We start from the raw sequence: 23,528 nt of genomic DNA on the forward strand, positions 1-23,528 counted from the left end.
GAATGAGCGATGGCCGAACGCCATAGGCAAGATGCAGTAGATGGTATAGAGTACAGTATATACATATGAGATGAGTAATGTAGGGTATGTAAACAATATATAAAGTGGCAGTGTTTAAAGTGGCTAGTGATACATTTATTACATACATTTTTTTATTATTATATTGGCTAGAGATGAGTCAGCATGTTGGCAGCAGCCACTCAATGTTAGTGATGGCTGTTTAACAGTCTGATGGCCTTGAGATAGAAGCTGTTTTTCAGTCTCTCAGTCCCCGCTTTGATGCACCTGTACTGACCTCGCCTTCTGGATGATAGCGGGGTGAACAGGCAGTGGCTCGGGTGGTTGTTGTCCTTGATGATCTTTTGGGCCTTCCTGTGACATCGGGTGGTGTAGGTGAGAGCATCCTTGGAGGGCAGGTAGTTTGCCCCCGGTGATGCGTTGTGCAGACCTCACTACCCTCTGGAGAGCCTTGCGCTTGTGGGCGGAGCAGTTGCTGTACCAGGCTGTGACACAGCACGACAGGATGCTCTCAATTGTGCATCTGTAAAAGTTTGTGAGTGTTTTTGGTGACGAGCCACATTTCTTCAGCCTCCTGAGGTTGAAGAGGTTCTGCTGTGCCTTCTTCACCACGCTGTCTGTGTGGGTGGACCATTTCAGTTTGTCCGTGATGTATATGCCGAGGAGCTTAAAACTTTGCACCTTCTCCACTACTGTCCCGTCGATGTGGGTAGGGGGCTGCTCCCTCTGCTGTATCCTGAAGTCCACGATCATCTCCTTTGTTTTGTTGACATTGAGTGTGAGGTTATTTTCCTGACACCACACTCTGAGGGCCCTCACCTCCTCCCTGTAGGCCGTCTCGTCGTTGTTGGTAATCAAGCCTACCACTGTAGAGTCGTCTGCAAACTTGATGATTGAGTTGGAGGCGTGCATGGCCACGCAGTCATGGGTAAACAGGGAGTACAGGAGAGGGCTGAGAACGCACCCTTGTGGGGGCCCCAGTGTTGAGAATCAGCGGGTTGGAGATGTTGTTAATTACCCTCACCACCTGGAGGCGGCCCGTCAGGAAGTCCAGGACCCAGTTGCACAGGGTGGGGTCGAGACCCAGGGTCTCGAGCTTAATGCCTACCACTTTGAAGATGCAAAATATTTTTGTGAAACAAACAAATAAAACAAAAATACAGAAAACCTGAGTGTGCATAACTATTCACCCCCCTTAAATCAATACTTTGTAGAGACACCTTTTGCAGCAATTACAGCTGCAAGTCTCTTGGGGTATGTCTCTATAAGCTTGGTACATCTAGCCACTGGGATTTTTGCCCATTCTTCAAGGCAAAACTGCTCAGGCTCCTTCAAGTTTGAATGGGTTCTGCTAGTGTACAGCAATCTTTAAGTCATACCACATATTCTCAATTAGATTGAGGTCTAGGCTTTGACTAGGCCATTCCAAAACATTTAAATGTTTCCCCTTAATCCACGTGAGGGTTGCTTTAGCAGTATACTTAGGGTCATTGTCCTGCTGGAAGGTGAACCTCTGTCTCAGTCTCAAATCTCTGGAAGACTGAAACAGGTTTCCCTCAAGACTTTCCCTGTATTTAGTGTCATCCATCATTCTTTCAATTGTGACCAGTTTCCCAGACCCTGCCGATGAAAAACATGGGGATGGTGTTCCCGGGGTGATGAGAGGTGTTGGGTTTGCGCCAGACATAGCATTTTCCTTGATGGCCAAAAAGCTAAATTTTTGTCTCATCTGACCAGAATACCATCTTCCATATGTTTGGGGAGTCTCCCACATACCTCTTGGCAAACACCAAACGTGTTTGCTTATTTTTTTATTTTAAAGTGGTCCTATGGACAGATACTCCAATCTCGGCTGTGGAGCTTTACAGCTCCTTCGGGGTAGTCTCTCTGTTGCCTCTCTGATTAATACCCTCCTTGCCTGATCCGTGAGTTTTGGTGGGCGGCCTTTTTGGCAGGTTTGTTTTGTTGTGGTGCCATATTTAAAAAAAAAATAATAATGGTGCTCCTTGGGACGTTAAACATTTCAGATATTTCTGACATGTTTGGAGAGCTCCTTGGTCTTCACGGTGCCCCTTGCTTAGTGGTGTTGCAGACTCGGGGGCCTTTCAGAACAGGTGTATATGTACTGAGATCATGTGACACATCATGGGACACTCAGATTGCACACAGGGTGAAAACATATGCACGCACCACTTTCCCAGTTTTTAATATATATATATATATATATATATATATATATATATATATTTTTTTTTTAACAAGTCATTTTTTTCATTTCCCTTAACCAATTTGGACTATTTTGTGCATGTCATTACATGAAATCCAAATAAAATTCAATTTAAATTACAGGTTGTAATGCAACAAAATGGGAAAAACGCCAAGGGCGATGAATACTTTTGCAAGGCACTGTACCTTGACCTAAACATCAGCACCACAACTTCCACAAATCTGTGAACGATCTGAGAGACAAGGCAAGAGCCTTCTACGCCATCAAAAGGAACATCAAATTCGACATAAAAATTAGGATCTGGCTAAAAATACTTGAATCAGTCATAGAACCCATTGGCCTTTACGGTTGTGAGGTCTGGGGTCCCATGCCAACCATAATTCACAAAATGGGACGAACACCAAATAGAGTCTCTGCATGCAGAATTCTGCAAAAACATCCTCAGTGTACAACATAAAACAACAAATAATGCATGCAGAGCAGAATTAGGCCAATTCCCGCTAATGATCAAAATCCAGAAAATAGTTGTTAAATTCATACGCAGTGAGTCAGGAATCAGAAAGATTAAATAAGACACAGTGAGTCAGGAATCAGAAAAGTTAAATAAGACACAGCAGATGAACAAACCATGAGTAGCGTACTGAATGTGAAAACAAACCAATAGTGTCTGATGACTGAGGCTACTGAGGGCTAAATAAAGGGAAGGTAATCAAGGTGATGATAAAGTCCAGGTGTGTGTAATGATGAGGAGCAGGTGTGCGTAATGATGGTTGCCAGGACCGGTGCCATCAAACGTTGGAGAGGGAAAGGGAGAGGGCGTGAAAATTCTACAACCACCTAAAAGGAAGCGATTCCCAGACATTCCATAACAAAGCCATTACATACAGAGAGATGAACCTCGAGGAGAGTCCCCTAAGCTAGCTGGTCCTGGGGCTCTGTTCACAAACACAAACAGACCCCACAGAGCCCCAAGACAGAAACACAATTAGACCCAACCAAATCACGAGAAGAAATATATGATTACTTGATACAACGGAAAGAATTTACCAAAAAATAGAGCAAACTGGAATGCTATTTGCCCCTAAACCGAGAGTACACAGTGGCAGAATACTTGACCGCTGTTACTGACTCAAAATTAAGGAACGCTTTGACTATGTACAGACTCAGTGAGCATGCTATTGAGAGAGGCCGCCGTGCCTCTCAAGAGAAGACAGGCTATGTGCACACTGCCCACGAAATGAAGTGGAAACTGAGCTGCACTTCTTAACCTTCTGCCAAATGTATGACCATATTAGACACATTTTTCCCACAGACCTAGAAGGAATTCCAAAACAAATCCAATTCTATTGGGTGAAATACCACAGTGTGCCATAACAGCAGCAAGATTTGTGACCCGTTGTCACAAGAAAAGGGAAACCAGTGAAGAACAAACGCCATTATAAATACAACCCATATTTATGTTTTTTTATTTTCCCTTTTGTACTTGAACTATTTGCACATCATTGCAACACTATATATAGACATGCCATTTAAATGTCTTTATTATTTTGGAACTTGTGTGAATGTAAAATGTTCTGTTCACTTTTTGATTATTTAACTTTTGTTTAGCCATTTCACTTGCTTTGGCAATGTAAAATGTTTTCCATGCCAATAAAGCCCCTTGAATTGAAATTGAGAGAGAGATATGAGTGAATGGGTGTGGTGGGTTTAACACTGATATACACTGATATAACACTGATAGACTTCACACTGTGGAATCTGGTGTGCGTACTCATAACTGCATTACTTTCATCAGAAAGGAAGTTGATCAGCTTACAAGAAATTGGAGGAAAACAATGTAAATGAATAGAGCTAGATGACTATAAGTGTCTGTGTAGTTCATGATGGACATGAACCACAGGTGTAAAAGAATGTCATGTAAATCTAAAAACCCCACTATTTATACTGGGTGAAATACCACAGTTTGTCATAACAGCAGCAATATTTGTGACCTGTTGTCACAAGAAAAGGGCAACCAGTGAAGAACAAACACCATTGTACATACAACCCATATTTATGTTTATTTATTTTCCCTTTTGTAATTTACCTATTTGCACATCGTTATAACACTCTATATAGCCATAATATGACATTTGAAATTCCTCTATTAATTTGAAACTTTTGTGATTGTAATTTTAATACATTTTTGATTGTTTAGTATCTATTTCACATGCTTTGGCAACGTAAACATACGTTTCCCATGCCAATAAAGCCCTTTGAATCGAATTGAGAGACAGGAGGGCGAGAGAAACAGAGAGGGTGGAGGGAAAGAGAGAGAAGGGAGGAGAGAGAGAGAGAGGTGCACATCGTTACAACACTCTATATAGCCATAATATGACATTTGAAATGCCACTATTCATTTAGAACATTTGTGAGTGTAAACTTTTTGTTTATACATTTCACTTGCTTTGACAACGTAAACATATGTCCCCATGCCAATAAAGCCCTTTGAATTGAATTGAATAGAGAGAGACAGAGAGAGTGAGCAAGAGAGAGGAGACAGGAGAGGAGTGTGAGAGAGAGAAAGAAAACGAGACAGAGATGCATACTGTGCATTGTCCTTTTGCAAGCTTCACTTGAGGTAAAAACGTTTAATTCAGAAGCGAGGCCTGCATGTACAAAAATATACAAGTGAACAGTTTCACTCTTTCTATGCACATTTTGGAACGCCAGGGTTGGAACTGACAGGGACGAAAGAGAGAAGAAAATACTAGAGAGTGACATCCACCACGGATCATCAATCCTATAGACGTTCTTACTAAGGTGTACATATCAATTTACATGTCTCCTCCAGTTACACATAGGAGGTCGAATCAAAGTGATTATCATATTCAAACATGTCGGAATCAAACCAAGCATGAGAAATCATCTGATACTACATTTTCCAATATGCTTTCTTAAATCTACAATATTGATTTAACAAGTTGAAATTTGCTACACCAAATGACAAGAACTTCATCCTAAACCCTGTTTTTGGAAGATACGAATAGACAGACATCACAAATATGTGACATACATTTTTTTGCATCCATAAAAATAGTACTTCAAAGATTATATCACAGTATATCATGAGAGTGTCCCCTTGTGTTCCTCTTGCTCCTTGGCCAAATGCCAAGCACTTTTCATGAAAAACCCTTCATGTGTACCAGTATCTACAGTTTAAATGATCTGGGGTTAGCTACTAGCTATGCATGGCTAATAGAGTAAGGGACTGTTTTGATGTGTGTGTGTCTGCACAATTGATGTGTGTGTGTGTCTGCACATATGTGTGTTCTATGTGCTATATATTTATATATATATTAGGTCATTGTACCACATTCAAACAGAGGCTTTGGGAGATAATAACGGACATTACAAAGGCGAGCAATTGAAACACTGATTCTAAGAGAGAGAGAAACCGAGCAGCATGTTCTAGCCTCCTGCCAAATGTATGACCATATTAGAGAGACATATTTCCCACCGATTACACAGACCCAGAAAGAATATGAAAACAAATCCAATCTTGATAAAACGGCCACGTCTATTAGGTGAAATACCACAGTGTGCCACCACATCAGTAAGATTTGAGACCTGTTGCCTCAAGAAAGGGGCAACAAGTGGAGCACAAACACCATTGTAAATACAACCTGTATTTATCTGTTTATTTATTTTCCCTTTCATAATTCAATTACTTGGACATTGTTGCAACACTGTGCCAATAATATAACATTTGAAATGTCTATATTCTTTAAAAACTTTTGTGAGTAATGTTAACTGTTCGTTTCTGATGGTCTTTTCCTTGTTTATTTCACTTTTGTTTGTTGTCCATTTCATTTGCTTTGGCAATGTAAACATTTGTTTCCCATAGTAATGTTCTCGTTGTGAGATTCAATTACAAACCAGCTTAAAAGACCAAGGAAAGGTGCAAAGACATGAAACAACAAATTATATTCAAAAGGAACACCGTCTTTTACTGGAAAGTACAGGGGACTAGGGCCTTTTGCATGATAGAAACACCCTACTAGTGACCAAGTCCTAGGATACAGGAAGGTTGTCTACATCCCAAATAGCACCATTCACCCTATGTAGTGCACTACTTTTGACCTGGACCCATAGGGTTCTGGCCAAAAGTAGTGCACTATATAGGGTGTAAGGGTGCCATTAGAGACATATATCTTGAGTTTCATACATCTGTCAACCTCCTGCCTCTTCATTTCCTCTTATATAAGCCCATCCAGTTCTAAGATTGGAGAGTTCACGTGCTATTCTTCCAGAGTACAAGAAATGGTGTGTGTGTGTGTGTGTGTGTGTGTGTGTGTGTGTGTGCAGGCATGAACATCTATGGGTTTCACATGGGATTCCCTTGGTAGTGTAGTGTAGAGTCGTTAAACAAAGGATTCTTCACTTCCATCTCTCCAGTCTGCAATGAAACAAAAACGCTGTTCAAAGCCTAACACAAACAAAGTCATCATCATTGTGAATAGGGTGTATTAAACAAGAATTTGTGTGCATATGTTGTGTGTGTGTGTGTGTGGTATGTTGGAGCAGACCCACCGGTGCCAGTCCAGGGCACTCGTACACAGTGAAGTCTCCGTCCACTTCCTCCTCTTCTGACGTGACTTCTGAGTCGGCGACCTTTGGTTCCGATTTATGACTGAGAAACAACAGAACGCACCAAGATGAATGTGTGTTTATTCAAATTTGAATGGAACTGAATTGTGGGAGATGTCGAGAGAGAGAGAAATTGAGAGAAGGAGATAGAGACAAGGAAAGAGAGAAAGAGAAAGAGAGAGAAAGCGCGCGAGAGAGAGAGAGACCGAAAGGGACAGGAGGAGTACTAGAGCTCACTTTTCCATGGAGAGCATCTGCTGTTTCTGATGCTGGTAGTGGTACATCTGGGCACTCTGGGCCAACTTCTTATCCCCCGACTGAAAAGGGAAGAGAAGAAGGGGTAAAAGGGGTAAAAATGTGTCCCCAGTATTTTACAAATGTTCCATTCCAAGAATGATTCACTTTTTTGCCCGGGTAACCCGGTACTTCCCACCAAAACTGGAAGTGTCATTCTCAAGCATATACTGTAAAGCATATACTGTACATACAGTGGGGCAAAAAAGTATTTAGTCAGCCACCAATTGTGCAATTCATAAAAAATCCTACAATGTGATTTTCTGGATGTTTTTTTTCTCATTTTGTCTGTCATAGTTTAAGTGTACCTATGATGAAAATCACAGGCCTCTCTCATCTTTTTAAGTGGGAGAACTTGCACAATTGGTGGTTGACTAAATACTTTTTTGCCCCACTGTATGTCTGGATTTGATTAGAGCTTTGATCGCATGAAAGTTCAAGCCTGAGCCTGATGAGCTTTAAAATACATTTTATGATCCCAAGCCCAAAAAGCCCAAATGATTGTGCCATTATCCAATACATAGCCTATGATATATAGGCTACCGCACATTACGCACGACAGAAAGCCATAAAAGCCCAAAGTAGTAGCTATACTCTCTTGGATGAATACATTAAACAAGCTCCAGTAGCCTAATCTTTTTCAGTGTGGACTGTAGCCTATTACTGTAATTGTATTGTATTATACTGTATTATATGGACTGGAATTTCAAACCATGGAATGCAGGTGCAGGATATGCGTCCTACAAAGTTACAATTATAGGCCTATTAGACAATTTTGTAATTAGTAGGCTGACGCATATACAGTACCAGTCAAAAGTTTGGACACATCTACTCATTCAAGGGTTTTTCTTTATTTTGACTATTTTCAACATTGTAGAATAATAGTGAAGACATCAAAACTATGAAATAACACATATGGAACCATGTAGGAACCAAAAAAGTGTTAAACAAATCTAAATTTATTTTATATTTGAGAATCTTCAAAGAAGCCACCCTTTGCCTTGATGAAAGCTTTGCCCACTCTTGGCATTCTCTCAACCAGCTTCACCTGGAATGATTTTCCAACAGTCGTCCCACATATGCTGAACACTTGTTGGCTGCTTTTCCTTCACCTTGCGGTCCAACTCCTCCCAAACTATCTCAATTTGGTTGAGGTCAGGTGATTGTGGAGGCCAGGTAATCTGATGCAGCACTCCATCACTCTCCTTCTTGGTCAAATAGCCCTTACACAGCCTGGAGGTGTGTTTTGGGTCATTGTCCTGTTGAAAAACAAATGATAGTCCCACTAAGCACAAACCAGATGGAATGACGTATCACTGCAGAATGCTGTGGTAGCCATGCTGGTTAAGTGTCTCTTGAATACTAAATAAATCACAGACAGTGTCACCAGCAATGCACCCCCACACCTCCTCCTCCATGCTTCACAGTGGGAACCACACATGCGGAGATGATCCGTTTACCTACTCTGCGTCTCACAAAGATACGGTGGTTGGAAACATAAATCTCCCATTTGGCCTCATCAGAGCAAAGGACAGATTTCTACCAGTCTAGTTTCTTGACCCAAGCAAGTCTCTTCTTCTTATTGGTGTCCTTTAGTAGTGGTTCTTTGCAGCAATTCGACCACGAAGGCCTGATTCACGCAGTCTCCCCTGAACAGTTGATGTTGAGATGTGTCTGTTACTTGAACTCCGTGAAGCATTTTTCTGGGCTGCAATCTGAGGTGCAGTTAATTGCCTATTTCTGAGGCTTGTAACTCTAATGGATATCCTCTGCAGCAGCTTTAACTCTGGGTCTTCCATTCCTGTGGCGGTCCTCATGAGAGACAGTTTCCCATAGCACTTGATGTTTTTTTTCCGACTGCACTTGAAGAAATTTTCCGGATTGACTGACCTTCATGTCTCAAAGTAATGATGAACTGTCATTTCTCTTTGCTTATTTGAGCTGTTCTTGACATAATATGGACTTGGTCTTTTACCAAATAGGGCTATCTTATGTATACCAACCCAACCCTACCTTGACACAACACAACTGATGGTCTCAAACGCATTAAGGAAAGAAATTCCACAAAATAACTTTTAACAAGGCACACCTATTAATTGAAATGCATTCCAGGTGACTACCTCATGAAGCTGGTTGAGAGAATGCCAAGCGTGTGCAAAGCTGCTATCAATGCAATGGGTGGCTACTTTGATTAACCATTTTTTGGTTACTACATATCCCCCATATGGCACCATATCCCCCATATAGAACAATACTTTGCCCATATATGTGTTATTTAATAGTTTTGATGTCTTCACTACTATTCTATGATGTAGAAAATAGTCCAAACAAAGAAAAACCCTGGAATGAGTAGGTGTCCAAACCTTTGACTGGTACTGTATACAGTGCATTCGGAAAGTATTCAGACCCCTTCACCTTTTCCACATTTTGTTACGTTACAGCCTTATTCTAAAATGGATTCAATTGTTTCCCCCCCTCAATCTATACACAATACCCCATAATGCAAAGTAAAAACACGTTTTTAGAAATGTTAGCAAATGTATAAAATAAAATAAACGTAAATATTACATTTACATAAGTATTCAGACCCTTTAATCAGTACTTTGTTGAAGCCCCCTTGTCAGCGATTACAGCCTCAAGTCTTCTTGGGTATGACGCTACATGCATGGCACACCTGTATTTGGTGAGTTTCTCCCATTTTTCTCTGCAGATCCTCTGAAGCTTTGTCAGGTTGGATGGGGAGAGTCACTGCACAGCTATTTTCAGGTCTCTCTAGCGATGTTCGATAGGGTTGAAGACCGGGCTCTGACTGGGCCACTCAAGGACATTCAGAGACTTGTCCTGAAAGCCACTCCTGCGTTGTCTTGGCTGTGTGCTTAGGGTCGTTGTCCTGTTGGAAGGTGAACCTTCGCCTCAGTCTGAGGTTCTGAGCGGTCTGGAGCAGGTTTTCGTCACAGAACTTTCTGCACTTTCCTCCGTTCATCTTTCCCTCTGTCCTGACAAGTCTCCCAGTCCCTGCCGCTGAAAAACATCCACACAGTATGATGCTGCCACCACCATGCTTCACTGTAGGGATGGTGTCAGGTTTCCTCCAGATATGATGCTTGGAATTCAGGCCAGAAAGTTCAATCTTGGTTTCATCAGACCAGAGAATCTTGTTTCTCATGGTCTGAGAGTCCTTTAGGTGCCTTTTGGCAAACGCCAAGCGGGGTTTCATGTGCCTTTTACTGAGGACTGGCTTCCGTCAGCCACCACCATAAAGGCCTTATTGGTGGAGTGCTGCAGATATGGTTGTCCTTCTGGAAGGTTCACCCATCTCCACAAAGGAACTCTGTCAGAGTGACCATCAGGTTCTTGGTCACCTCCCTGTCAAAGGCCCTTCTCCCATAATTGCTCAGTTTGGCCAGTCAGCCAGGGACCTTATATAGACAGTTGTGTGCCTTTCCTAATCATGTCCAATCAATTGAATTTACCACAGGTGGACTCCAATCAAGTTGTAGAAACATCAAGGATGATCAATGGAAACAGGATGCACCTGAGCTGAATTTCGAGTCTCATAGCAAAGGGTCAATAAGGTATCTGTTTTAAATGTTTAATACATTTGCAAAAATGTCTAAAAAACAGTTGTGGAAAATGTGGAAAAAGGGAAGGGGTCTGAAAACGTTCTGAATGCACAGTGTATATATACAGTGTCTTGCGAAAGTATTTGGCCCCCTTGAACTTTGCGACCTTTTGCCACATTTCAGGCTTCAAACATAAAGATATAAAACTGTATTTTTTTGTGAAGAATCAACAACAAGTGGGACACAATCATGAAGTGGAACAACATTTATTGGATATTTCAAACTTTTTTAACAAATCAAAAACTGAAAAATTGGGCGTGCAAAATTATTCAGCCCCCTTAAGTTAATACTTTGTAGCGCCACCTTTTGCTGCGATTACAGCTGTAAGTCGCTTGGGGTATGTCTCTATCAGTTTTGCACATCGAGAGACTGAACATTTTTCCCATTCCTCCTTGCAAAACAGCTCGAGCTCAGTGAGGTTGGATGGAGAGCATTTGTGAACAGCAGTTTTCAGTTCTTTCCACAGATTCTCGATTGGATTCAGGTCTGGACTTTGACTTGGCCATTCTAACACCTGGATATGTTTATTTTTGAACCATTCCATTGTAGATTTTGCTTTATGTTTTGGATCATTGTCTTGTTGGAAGACAAATCTCTGTCCCAGTCTCAGGTCTTTTGCAGACTCCATCAGGTTTTCTTCCAGAATGGTCCTGTATTTGGCTCCATCCATCTTCCCATCAATTTTAACCATCTTCCCTGTCCCTGCTGAAGAAAAGCAGGCCCAAACCATGATGCTGCCACCACCATGTTTGACAGTGGGGATGGTGTGAGCTGTGTTGCTTTTACGCCAAACATAACGTTTTGCATTGCTGCCAAAAAGTTCAATTTTGGTTTCATCTGACCAGAGCACCTTCTTCCACATGTTTGGTGTGTCTCCCAGGTGGCGTGTGGCAAACTTTAAAACAACACTTTTTATGGATATCTTTAAGAAATGGCTTTCTTCTTGCCACTCTTCCATAAAGGCCAGATTTGTGCAATATACGACTGATTGTTGTCCTATGGACAGAGTCTCCCACCTCAGTTGTAGATCTCTGCAGTTCATCCAGAGTGATCATGGGCCTCTTGGCTGCATCTCTGATCAGTCTTCTCCTTGTATGAGCTGAAAGTTTAGAGGGACGGCCAGGTCTTGGTAGATTTGCAGTGGTCTGATGCTCCTTCCATTTCAATATTATCGCTTGCACAGTGCTCCTTGGGATGTTTAAAGCTTGGGAAATCTTTTTGTATCCAAATCCGGCTTTAAACTTCTTCACAACAGTATCCCGGACCTGCCTGGTGTGTTCCTTGTTCTTCATGATGCTCTCTGCGCTTTTAACGGACCTCTGAGACTATCACAGTGCAGGTGCATTCATACGGAGACTTGATTACACACAGGTGGATTGTATTTATCATCATTAGTCATTTAGGTCAACATTGGATCATTCAGAGATCCTCACTGAACTTCTGGAGAGAGTTTGCTGCACTGAAAGTAAAGGGGCTGAATAATTTTGCACGCCCAATTTTTCCGTTTTTGATTTGTTAAAAAAGTTTGAAATATCCAATAAATGTCGTTCCACTTCATGATTGTGTCCCACTTGTTGTTGATTCTTCACAAAAAATACAGTTTTATATCTTTATGTTTGAAGCCTGAAATGTGGCAAAAGGTCGCAAAGTTCAAGGGGGCCGAATACTTTCGCAAGGCACTGTATATACTGTATGTGTGTGTAAGAGACAAGGCTATTTTAGTGAGATTTCTTTCTTCTTCTGTCATTGTGACTAACACAGGATGTGGCTCATGTGGTTCAGTTGGTAGAGCATGCAATGCCAAGTCTCTGGGTTCAATTCTCGAGGGGGACCAGTACAAACAGAAAAGTACGACAATGTATGCGCTCACTACTATCTAAGTCCATCTGGACCCATCTGGACCCCTGTGAGTAGTCTATGGACAAATATGAGAAAAATCCATGCTTTGGTTTAGTTTCCCTGGCACTGTTTCCAAATGATAACTTTTTAGCATTTGTGGCACAAATCTCATGCAAGCCATGGTAACTATATTAGTATTTTGGATGTGTGGTTCCCCATAAGGACAGTGTACTTACTGAAGGCCTGTTGGCTGTTCCATTCCCATGGCTTCCAAATGCAGGGTAATCTACCTTCTGGGCCAGATGGGATTCCTTCTGCAGCCTGTAGGGGGCAACATTATTCTGGGACATTAGAAATGGAGAGACTGGAGAAAGAACAGTATGCAAAATATCCCAAAGCAACTGCATTATGGACTAAGGATTTGTCCCAATGGCAACCTATTCCCTATATAATACACTTATTTTGACCAGGGCCTTCTGGGACCTGGTCAAATGTAGTGCACTATAGGGAATAGGTTGCCATTTGGGATGCAAACGAACAGTGCTGTGCTTCAATTCATTCTTCTTACCTCCCAATGGCACCATATCCCCCATATAGAACAATACTTTTGAGCAAAGCTTTATGGATCCTGGTCAGATTGAGTACACCATAGGGCTGTGGGATCCGCTCGGCATGCAACCTAACAGTGCAGTGCTTCAATTTATTTGAACCTTTATTTAACTAGGAAAGTCAGTTAAAGAACAAATTCTTATTTTACAATGAAGGCCTAGCCCGGCCAAACCCTCCCCTAACCCGGACGACACTGGGCCAATTGTGCACCGTCTTATAGGACTCCCAAGCATGGCTGGTTGTGATACAGCCCAGGATCGAACCAGGATCTGTAGTGACGCCTGCGATGCAGTGCCTTAGACCGCAGCGCCACTCCGGAGCCCTTCATAAAATGTTCTGAAAGGGAAATCTAACATGCTCCAACAACAATACTTGCCAGTAAAACAATGGCGTCTAGCACATCTTAGTTGTCAAAAATGGAGTAACACCGTTATCATATATATTGTCGTGCGTCTGTAACTAGAATGTTATTGTCTGATGTCTTACCTGACCCAGAAAACTGAAGCCAAGATCAGGCCTGCGGCGCCAAAGACGACACACACAGAGATCATAACTGCAGAGGTGGACACAAACAGAGAAGAGGATAGAGTGAACACAAGTTACACAAAGGATGAGAAATGGTGTGTGAAATTTAATCACTTTCAATCGTTTATAAATAGTTCTGTATATTTGCATCATACTAAGGCAGTTTAGTAGGGCTGGCCTGGGTGCTCCGTGCTGCTCCTACATCATAAACGTGTCTCTACTTTCAATTCATGAAGCCACTTACTGACGAGGAGACTGTCCTTGGAGGTGTATGGGACGGCTATGAGGCCATCAGGTCCTCCCGCTCCAACCCTGCCCAGAGCCCCGGTGGCAGGCTGGGGGGCCTGGGTGGAGGGCTGGGTGGTGTTGGGCTGCCCTGCCGAGGGTTGGACCTGCCCTCTCATTCTGGGAGTCTCTGTCTGAGTCCTAGCTGCCTTGGAGCGGGTGTCTGGGAGAGAGAGAGAGAGATTGAAAGATTAAGAGAGAGAGAGAGATTAAAGGATTAAGCGTGAGAGAGAGTGAAAGAGACATTAATATTGTTGTGGTGTAGATAATGTTTTGGATGTAGCGACACGCATCTATAGAAAAGTGACTGAAACCTCTGAAATAAAAAAAATGCATAGAAATGCATACAGAATATCACCTGATTGTTTTGATTGTTTGACCTCAGACACTTCCTGTTTGGCAATGACAGAGTGAAGGAAGTCAATCTCTTCATCTAGATCAGAGAAGGATGTGACTTTACCTGAGGAGAAAGACAGGGGAAGATAGAACTGTGAGTCTGTGTGAACATATTACCTTGGTTCAGGATATGAAGAGGTTTTATTGTCACATGCACCAGATAGGTGCAGTGAAATGTGTTGTTTTACAGCGGTAGCCATAGTAGTATGGCACCCCTGGAGCAAATTAGGGTTGCTCAAGGGCACATCTACAGATTTTTCACCTTTTTGGCTCTGGTATTCCAAGCAGCGACCTTTCGGTTACTGGCCCAACACACTAACCTCTAGAATACATATACATTGTACTTCTACATTTGGGAGTTGGTAACCATATAAATGAGAACAGCGTGGTGTGTGAAAGAGCAATATTTAGATGAAACAGGGCATCCAGTGTGTCTGAAGAAATAAGCCTGTGTGGTGTTGTGTGACTGCAGGTGTATGAAGCAGACCACGGGAGAGTGAGAGTGTTTGTTTGTTTGTGTGTGTGTGTGTGTGTATGATGGACAGAGAGTGTGCCAGTGTGTGTTTGTTTGGGATGCAGTGAAAAGGAGACAAAGCCAGGGTGTTGTTCCAACAGCTCTGTTGGCCAGACAGTAGGCCACATTCCAGAACTGGGCCACAGTTCTCCCTGGTTACCAGGGTACGTAGTGTGTGTGTGGCCAGGGGATGGAGCCCGGCAGGGGGCTTGTGCGATCACCCCGCCCCCCCCCTGACTCGGCCCTGCTCCCTCTCACACACACACACACACACACACACACACACACACACACACACACACACACACACACACACACACACACACACACACACACACACACACACACACACACACACACGGCCCTAAATCTCACTCAGCTGAGTGCTAATGGTGATGAGAAATGGCTAATCTCACCCACTCCATTGTGGAGCATTTCCATTCAGGATTTACCCCAGTGCTTAGACTTTTCTGTTTCCATCTACGCCGGCCCGGCACCCGTGGCTGACTGGGCCATGGCTCCGGCAGACCTGCTCTCACTTGGGGCCAAAGCCCGGCCACTGGTACTTTTCAGCTTCTTTTTTTTACATAACAATGGCTAACTGTGAACTTTAACACCTTCTCAGAAAGCAACTGTTTTGATTATGCAGAGGTTGTTGATTCTGCTCTTCACAAGTCCTCACCGTCGGCCCTAGCTATGGAAAATACAATTTCCCTCGTATAACTGAAGAGTGTATAAACTAGTGTAACAGTCGAAACGCAGTAGGTTACTCCAAAAGACCAGGGAATTCCACACTGTTTACATGATGAGCTAAATATGATTGAGATTCAATATTGGAATGCTGTAGTGAAACAGCATGAGCCATATCACCGCCCGAGCCACTGTGGTGAACATGCTTAATGTACAGTCTGACCGGGTTTGTATTAGCGAAAGCTCTGTCTCATTAATGATGAAGGCGGTGTTGTCCTCTCCAGAAGGGCGGCCATCTGGCGGTGGTAATGTGCGTGATATGACGTGGCAGCACTTTCACTCCGTGCTTTGTTACTTTTTTGACCCCCCCCCCCCCTCTATCCCTGGACATTTAGTGTGCTCCACAGCAGGTGTCAGTGGGGGCGGGTCACGCCATCTGTACTCTGCAGGTGGTGGAGTGCTCCAAGTGTGCCAGTGTACTTGCCAGCAAGAGCACTATTTCTACCCTACTTCGTTAGCCAACTGCAAAGTCTGACGAAAAAGGACAAAATAAGAAAGAAAATTAGAACTTTCCTGAGATATTGTGAATGGTATGAGTACAGGAGTGAGAGGGTACATAATAAGAATCTGTGTGTATTACATCAAGTTGGCAAGATGCAGTAGGTGGTATAGAGTACAGTATATACATATGAGATGAGTAATGCAGGGTATGAAAACATTATATGAAGTGGCATTGTTTAAAGTGGCTAGTGACACATTGATGTAATAAATGTGTCACTAGCCACTTTAAACAATGCCACTTCATATAATGTTTTCATACCCTGCATTACTCATCTCATATGTATATACTGTACTCTATACCACCTACTGCATCTTGCCTATGCCGTTCTGTACCATCACTCATATATTTTTATGTGCATATTCTTTATCCCTTTACACTTGTGTGTATAAGGTAGTTGTTGTGAAATTGTTTAGGTTAGATTACTCGTTGGTTATTGCTGCATTGAACTAGAAGCACAAGCATTTCGCTACACTCGCATTAACCTCTGCTAACCGTGTGTATGACAAATCAAATTTGATTTGATTTGGAACCACAGAAAATGGAGCGTGTATTTGTATGTTTTTTGTCTGAGTGAGAGTGTCTAGTACATAGAGACACCAGGAACGAGGAAATGGATGTGTGTGTCAGTAGATCCTCACACACTGACTAAGCATACACCTCTCCTTGTGTCGGAGAGCAGCTTTTGGCAACAGCTTGATAATTACCCACAACCCCCCAATATCATGATAATTACCCATAACCCCCCAATAGGTGTCCAGTGGGGCGGTAAGTTACTGCAAACAAACAATAAACAAGTAAACAGTGACCCATCTGTGAGGTTCTCTTACTCCACTTACAAGACATTTACAGCACATTTGTAATCTCCCATTCCTCACGCTGGCTACACCAGGACAACACAATCAGTTACCGATCATTTCCCAATACAACATGAAGACACATACTGACATTTATATTTCCAGTGGGGGCTGCCCTGCTCTTGTTAGTGAAAGGAAAGGTCTTTAAAGGAACACTGAATGAAAGTATCTACATTTTAGTCATTTAGCAGACGCTCTTACATTACTGCATGACTACATTACTGCATGACTACATTACTGCATGACTACATTACTGCATGACTACATTACTGCATGACTTCCAATATTACAGTTGATCTCACTGACTTATATTTCTCGGGGGGAGGGGTCATTCTTAGGGTCTACTGCTGCCCTCTTGTGGCAAAGTGAACAATGCACCGGTGAGTCTTTTCAAAAGTCCCTCCAATATCTTGCACTAGGTAAGACGGGCAAGAACATGCTCTACACCACATGGCTTCCTCTTGACCACATACGGCAAAGCTTGCCGGCCCAGGTGTGTATTCCGGTCGGAGGTACTTAGTCATCATCCCTACTCTTCCATCCTCAACAACACATCTCTCTCTCCATGTTCACACTTGCAGTAGCTACGCAGCACCATTGACATATGTGTAAAACACAGCATAAAACTACTTTTCAAGTGAATTATTCATCCCTCTAACCCGAACACCAAACTGTGAATATCTAGTATTTATTTTTAATTAAGAACACAGACTTAGGTCTGACTATGGAGGGGTCAGTCTGACCACAGTTTTACATGCTGTTGATGACCAAAGTAGAATCACCTACATGGACAAGAGGTGACAGTCTATAAACATAGTCACGCACACACACAGTCCCTGGGTACAGCTCTGCTATCAGTACATACTGTGTGTATACATATCTAGTTCCCCTGACTGTTTCACAGCGTTGTTACCAGACAAAGCCCAGGCTCCAAGGCAGGGAGTGTTTACCTATGGGAGTGTACGCCTTGATGTCAAACACAGGCTTGTCCTACACGCATAGACTACTGTTCCACTCACTATACTCACCTAGCTCCTGGAATTTACCTACCCTCTCACCTCTGCTCCTCAGGCCATCATGGCGCCCACTGAAAAACAGTCCTACTCTTCCTTTTCTGATGGTATGCATATTGTGCCTACCCATGACAACTTGACCAACATACAAAGCATGGCACCTACACTCACATATCTGTGTATCAGTGTGTCTGTGTGCTTGTGAAAAAGAAAACAAGATGAAGTATGCTTGAAGTATGAGAGTGTGCATTTGTGTAAATGTGTCTGTATTACATGCTGCTGTGGAGTGCCTCTGCTTCCTGTTCTCACCCTGCTGCTCTCTCATGCATAGTCTAAGACATCTGGGCTGCCACATTGAATAATGTATCCGTTTCTATTCCTCTAGGTCCCACATAAGCCCCTATCTGGTCCCACTGTGTCTGGGTGGGTTTCTCTCTCGGTGTACAACACGCATGGCTGTACTGGAAGAACCACAAAAGCCAGACTCAATAGATATGGCCTATGGAAGACAAGAATATGCTAAAAAAATAAGCACAAATATGTTTAGCACGTAGAAGGAGCATAAAAGCAAAGGCTTTGAATGGCGATTCAACTGATTTCTGATCTCTCGGATTTGGAGTAAATCTCCATTGAAGTACACCGGATCCTGTACATGGGCGCTGTGACTGAGGTAGGTTGCCTACACCTACTGGGCCAGTCTGTCCTAGCCGACCCTCACCCTCTCAGGCTCATGTAAGAGGCTTAACCTAGCTCGGTGGTCTGTAGCACTCACAACACACCATACCACAGCACAACCCGATGGCCAACCTGCCGACCGACCGACTGACAGACAGTCCGACGGCTAACCTGCCGACCGACCGACCGACAGACAGACCGATGGCTAACCTGCCGACCGACCGACAGACAGACCGATGGCTAACCTGCCGACAGACAGACAGACAGACAGACCGACAGACGGCTAACCTGCCGACCACCAGACAGACAGAGACAGACAGACAGACACAGAGAAAGAGAGAGACAGACATGCAGTACACTGGGTGATTAAAGGCGGTGGTCATGTGTCTGCCCAGCTAAACATATGAGGGAGAAAGAACGTTTTTGTAATGTTACCCACAATGTTCCTCTAATACCAAGAGTGGACAAAGCTGTCATCAAGGCAAAAGGGTGGCTACCTTGAAGAATCTCAAATAGAAAATGTATATACATTTGTTTAACACGATTCCATGTGTATTATTACATAGTTTTTATGTCTTCACTATTCAAAAGCCCTGGAATGAGTAGGTGTGTCCAAACATTTGACTGGTACTGTATATTGTTAAGAATGTGAGAGTAGGGGTCTCCCCTATCGAGTCTAGAACCCAGGCCACCAGCACCAAGGATGTACGCCCTAACCACTTTCCCAATAAGGAACATCTCTAGATGAGCTTATTGGACCAGTATAGTTAGGCCCTGTCCAGAATAAACCCAAACCCCTCGTCCCTAGGCACTTGTATAGATCTGAAACAACTTGATAGGTGTAATAGGGTGAACGCACTTTGAAGTCAATCTCACCTCTGTTAATAAAAGTACACTCACTACATGTTTTGGTATTGATCACAGTGATTCAGGAGTTCAGGATTGAGAGTAACACAGGATTAGACTATAGCACACAGAGAGAGGGAGAAATAAGGACAGATCGATGCAGAAGAGAGAGATCGAGGGAGAGAGAGATCGATAGGGAGAAGGAGGGAGAGAGAGATCGATAGGGAGAAGGAGGGAGAGAGAGATCGATAGGGAGAAGGAGGGAGATAGGGAGAAGGAGGGAGAGAGAGATCAATAGGGAGAAGGAGGGAGAGAGAGATCGATAGGGAGAAGAAGGGAGAAGGAGGGAGAGAGAGATCGATAGGGAGAAGGGAGAAGGATGATGGGAAGGGCAAAAGAGTAAATGAAAGAGGGACATCGAATGAGACGAAGATTGAGAGTGAACGAAGTAAGCAAGGAGGGGGACAGAGAGCGAGGGAGGAGGCAGATTGAGAGTGAACGCGGTAAGCAAGGAGGGGGACAGAGAGCGAGGGAGGAGGCAGATTGAGAGAACGCGGTAAGCAAGGAGGGAGACAGAGAGCGAGGGAGGAGGCAGATTGAGAGAACGCGGTAAGCAAGGAGGGGGACTGAGAGAGCGAGGGAGGAGGCAGATTGAGAGTGAATGCGGTAAGCAAGGAGGGGGACTGAGAGAGCGAGGGAGGAGGCAGATTGAGAGAACGCGGTAAGCAAGGAGGGGGACTGAGAGAGCGAGGGAGGAGGCAGATTGAGAGAATGCAGTAAGCAAGGAGGGGGACAGAGAGAGCGAGGGAGGAGGCAGATTGAGAGAGCGCGGAAAGCAAGGATGGGGACAGAGAACGAGGGAGGAGGCAGATTGAGAGAACGCAGTAAGCAAGGAGGGGGACAGAGAGAGCGAGGGAGGAGGCAGATTGAGAGAACGCGGTAAGCAAGGAGGGAGACTGAGAGCGAGGGAGGAGACAGATTGAGAGAACGGGGTAAGCAAGGAGGGGGACTGAGAGAGCGAGGGAGGAGGCAGATTGAGAGTGAACGCGGTAAGCAAGGAGGGGGACAGAGAGAGCGAGGGAGGAGGCAGATTGAGAGTGAACGCGGTAAGCAAGGAGGGGGGCAGAGAGCGAGGGAGGAGGCAGATTGAGAGTGAACGCGGTAAGAAAGGAGGGGGACAGAGAGAGCGAGGGAGGAGGCAGATTGAGAGAACGCGGTAAGCAAGGAGGGAGACAGAGAGCGAGGGAGGAGGCAGATTGAGAGAACGCAGTAAGCAAGGAGGGGGACAGAGAGAGCGAGGGAGGAGGCAGATTGAGAGAACACAGTAAGCAAGGAGGGGGACAGAGAGAGCGAGGGAGGAGGCAGATTGAGAGAACGCGGTAAGCAAGGAGGGAGACAGAGAGAGCGAGGGAGGAGGCAGATTGAGAGAACGCGGTAAGCAAGGAGGGGGACTGAGAGAGCGAAGGAGGAGGCAGATTGAGAGAACGCGGTAAGCAAGGAGGGGGACAGAGAGCGAGGGAGGAGGCAGATTGAGAGAACGCAGTAAGCAAGGAGGGGGACAGAGAGCGAGGGAGGAGGCAGATTGAGAGTGAACGCGGTAAGCAAGGAGGGGGACAGAGAGCGAGGGAGGAGGCAGATTGAGAGAACGCGGTAAGCAAGGAGGGGGGCAGAGTGCGAGGGAGGAGGCAGATTGACAGTGAATGCGGTAAGCAAGGAGGGGGACAGAGAGAGCGAGGGAGGAGGAGGAGGAGGAAAAAGAGGAGGAGTGAGGGTTTCCTGTCTTTTTCTCTGCAGCCTGTGGTGTACACAGTCTGTGCCACTGTGTGGATCACTATGCCCACTCTTAAAGCACAGGGTTAGTTACTCATGGCTGCAACGTGAACAAAGTCACACACACACACACACACACACACACACACACACACACACACACACACTACAGGGCATCCGATTAAACAGCAGCATCTCTGCATCAGCTCATTAACCACTTAGTTTGACTGTGTTTGACCAAAGCCCATAACCCATGTCTGGACGCTCGGAGATCTGTCGCTTGACACAGGCTTGTGCCCCAAATGGCACCCTATTCCCTACATCAAATCAAAGTTTATATGACACGTGCGCCGAATAAAATGCTTACTGAAATGCTTACTTACAGGCCCTTATCCAACAGTGCAATTTTGTAAGTAAAAAATAGGTATTACATAGTGCACTACAGAAGGCTGTGGTAAAACGTAGTGCACTACAGAGGGCTGTGGTCAAACGTAGTGCACTACAGAGGGCTGTGGTCAAACGTAGTGCACTACAGAGGGCTGTGGTCAAACGTAGTGCACTACAGAGGGCTGTGGTCAAACGTAGTGCACTATGTAGGGAAAAGAGTGCAATTTGGGATGCGGACACAACCAGGGCAGGGACGAGTATTGATCAACTGTAAATTTCGGTGTTCCTCAAGGTTCCGTTTTAGGACCACTATTGTTTTCACTATATATTTTACCTCTTGGGGATGTCTTTCGAAAACATAATGTTAACTTTCACTGCTATGCGGATGACACACAGCTGTACATTTCAATGAAACATCGTGAAGCCCCAAAATTGCCCTCGCTAGAAGCATGTGTTTCAGACATAAGGAAGTGGATGGCTGCAAACGTTCTACTTTTAAACTCGGACAAAACAGAGATGCTTGTTCTAGGTCCCAAGAAACAAAAGAGATCTTCTGTTGAATCTGACAATTAATCTTAATGGTTGTACAGTCGTCTCAAATAAAACTGTGAAGGACCTCTGCGTTATTCTGGACCCAGATCTCTCTTTTGAAGAACATATCAAGACCATTTCAAGGACAGCTTTTTTCCATCTACGTAACATTGCAAAAATCTGAAACTTTCTGTTAAAAAATGATGCAGAAAAATTAATCCATGCTTTTGTCACTTCTAGGTTAGACTACTGCAATGCTCTACTTTCCAGCTACCCGGATAAAGCACTAAATAAACTTCAGTTAGTGCTAAATACGGCTGCTAGAATCCTGACTAGAACCCAAAAAATATATCATATTACTCCAGTGCTAGCCTCCCTACACTGGCTTCCTGTCAAGGCAAGGGCTGATTTCAAGGTTTTACTGCTAACCTACAAAGCATTACATGGGCTTGCTCCTACCTATCTCTCTGATTTGGTCCTGCCGTACATACCTACACGTACGCTACGGTCACAAGACGCAGGCCTCCTAATTTTCCCTAGAATTTCTAAGCAAACAGCTGGAAGCAGGGCTTTCTCCTATAGAGCTCCATTTTTATGTAATGGTCTGCCTACCCATGTAAGAGACGCAAACTCGGTCTCAACCTTTAAGTCTTTACTGAAGACTCACTCATCTCTTCAGTGGGTCATATGATTGAGTGTAGTCTGGCCACACGAGCAACAAACCTCCCTTGCTGTCTCTGCCTGGCCGGTTCCCCTCTTTCCACTGGGATTCTCTGCCTCTAACCCTATTACAGGGGCTGAGTCACTGGCTTACTGGGGCTCTTTCATACAGTCCCTAGGAGGAGTGCGTCACTTGAGTGGGTTGAGTCACTGATGTGATCTTCCTTTCTGGGTTGGCGCCCCCCCTTGGGTTGCGCCGTGGCGGAGATCTTTGTGGGCTATACTCGGCCTTGTCTCAGGATGGTAAGTTGGTGGTTGAAGATATCCCTCTAGTGGTGTGGGGGCTGTGCTTTGGCAAAGTGGGTGGGGTTATATCCTTCCTGTTTGGCCCAGTCTGTGGGTGTACTCGAATGGGGCCACAGTGTCTCCTGACCCCTCCTGTCTCAGCCTCCAGTATTTCTGCTGCAGTAGTTTGTGTCGGGGGGCTAGGGTCAGTTTGTTATATCTGGAGTACTTCTCCTGTCCTATTCGGTGTCCTGTGTGAATTTAAGTGTGCTCTCTCTAATTCTCTCTTTCTTTCT

The 23,528-nt window shown here is 44.2% G+C and overlaps 1 protein-coding gene across 1 annotated transcript in view; it reads right to left on the minus strand.

Moving 5' to 3' along the window:
* Positions 1–4,282: 4,282 nt before the first annotated feature.
* npdc1a (neural proliferation, differentiation and control, 1a) overlaps positions 4,283–23,528 on the minus strand; it is a 45,014-nt gene continuing 25,768 nt past the window's right edge. Inside the window, exons 3-9 of the mRNA XM_021590780.3 lie at positions 14,408–14,509; positions 14,009–14,212; positions 13,726–13,792; positions 12,867–12,951; positions 7,112–7,191; positions 6,818–6,917; positions 4,283–6,683 (exon numbers count right to left, since the gene is read on the minus strand). Coding sequence (XP_021446455.2) covers positions 6,612–6,683; positions 6,818–6,917; positions 7,112–7,191; positions 12,867–12,951; positions 13,726–13,792; positions 14,009–14,212; positions 14,408–14,509 — 710 coding nt within the window. The 3' untranslated portion in view covers positions 4,283–6,611. The remainder of the gene's footprint in view (positions 6,684–6,817; positions 6,918–7,111; positions 7,192–12,866; positions 12,952–13,725; positions 13,793–14,008; positions 14,213–14,407; positions 14,510–23,528) is intronic.

This window comes from Oncorhynchus mykiss, chromosome 29 (assembly GCF_057628025.1).
Source record: "Oncorhynchus mykiss isolate SJ-2025 chromosome 29, ASM5762802v1, whole genome shotgun sequence".
Lineage (NCBI taxonomy): Eukaryota > Metazoa > Chordata > Actinopteri > Salmoniformes > Salmonidae > Oncorhynchus > Oncorhynchus mykiss.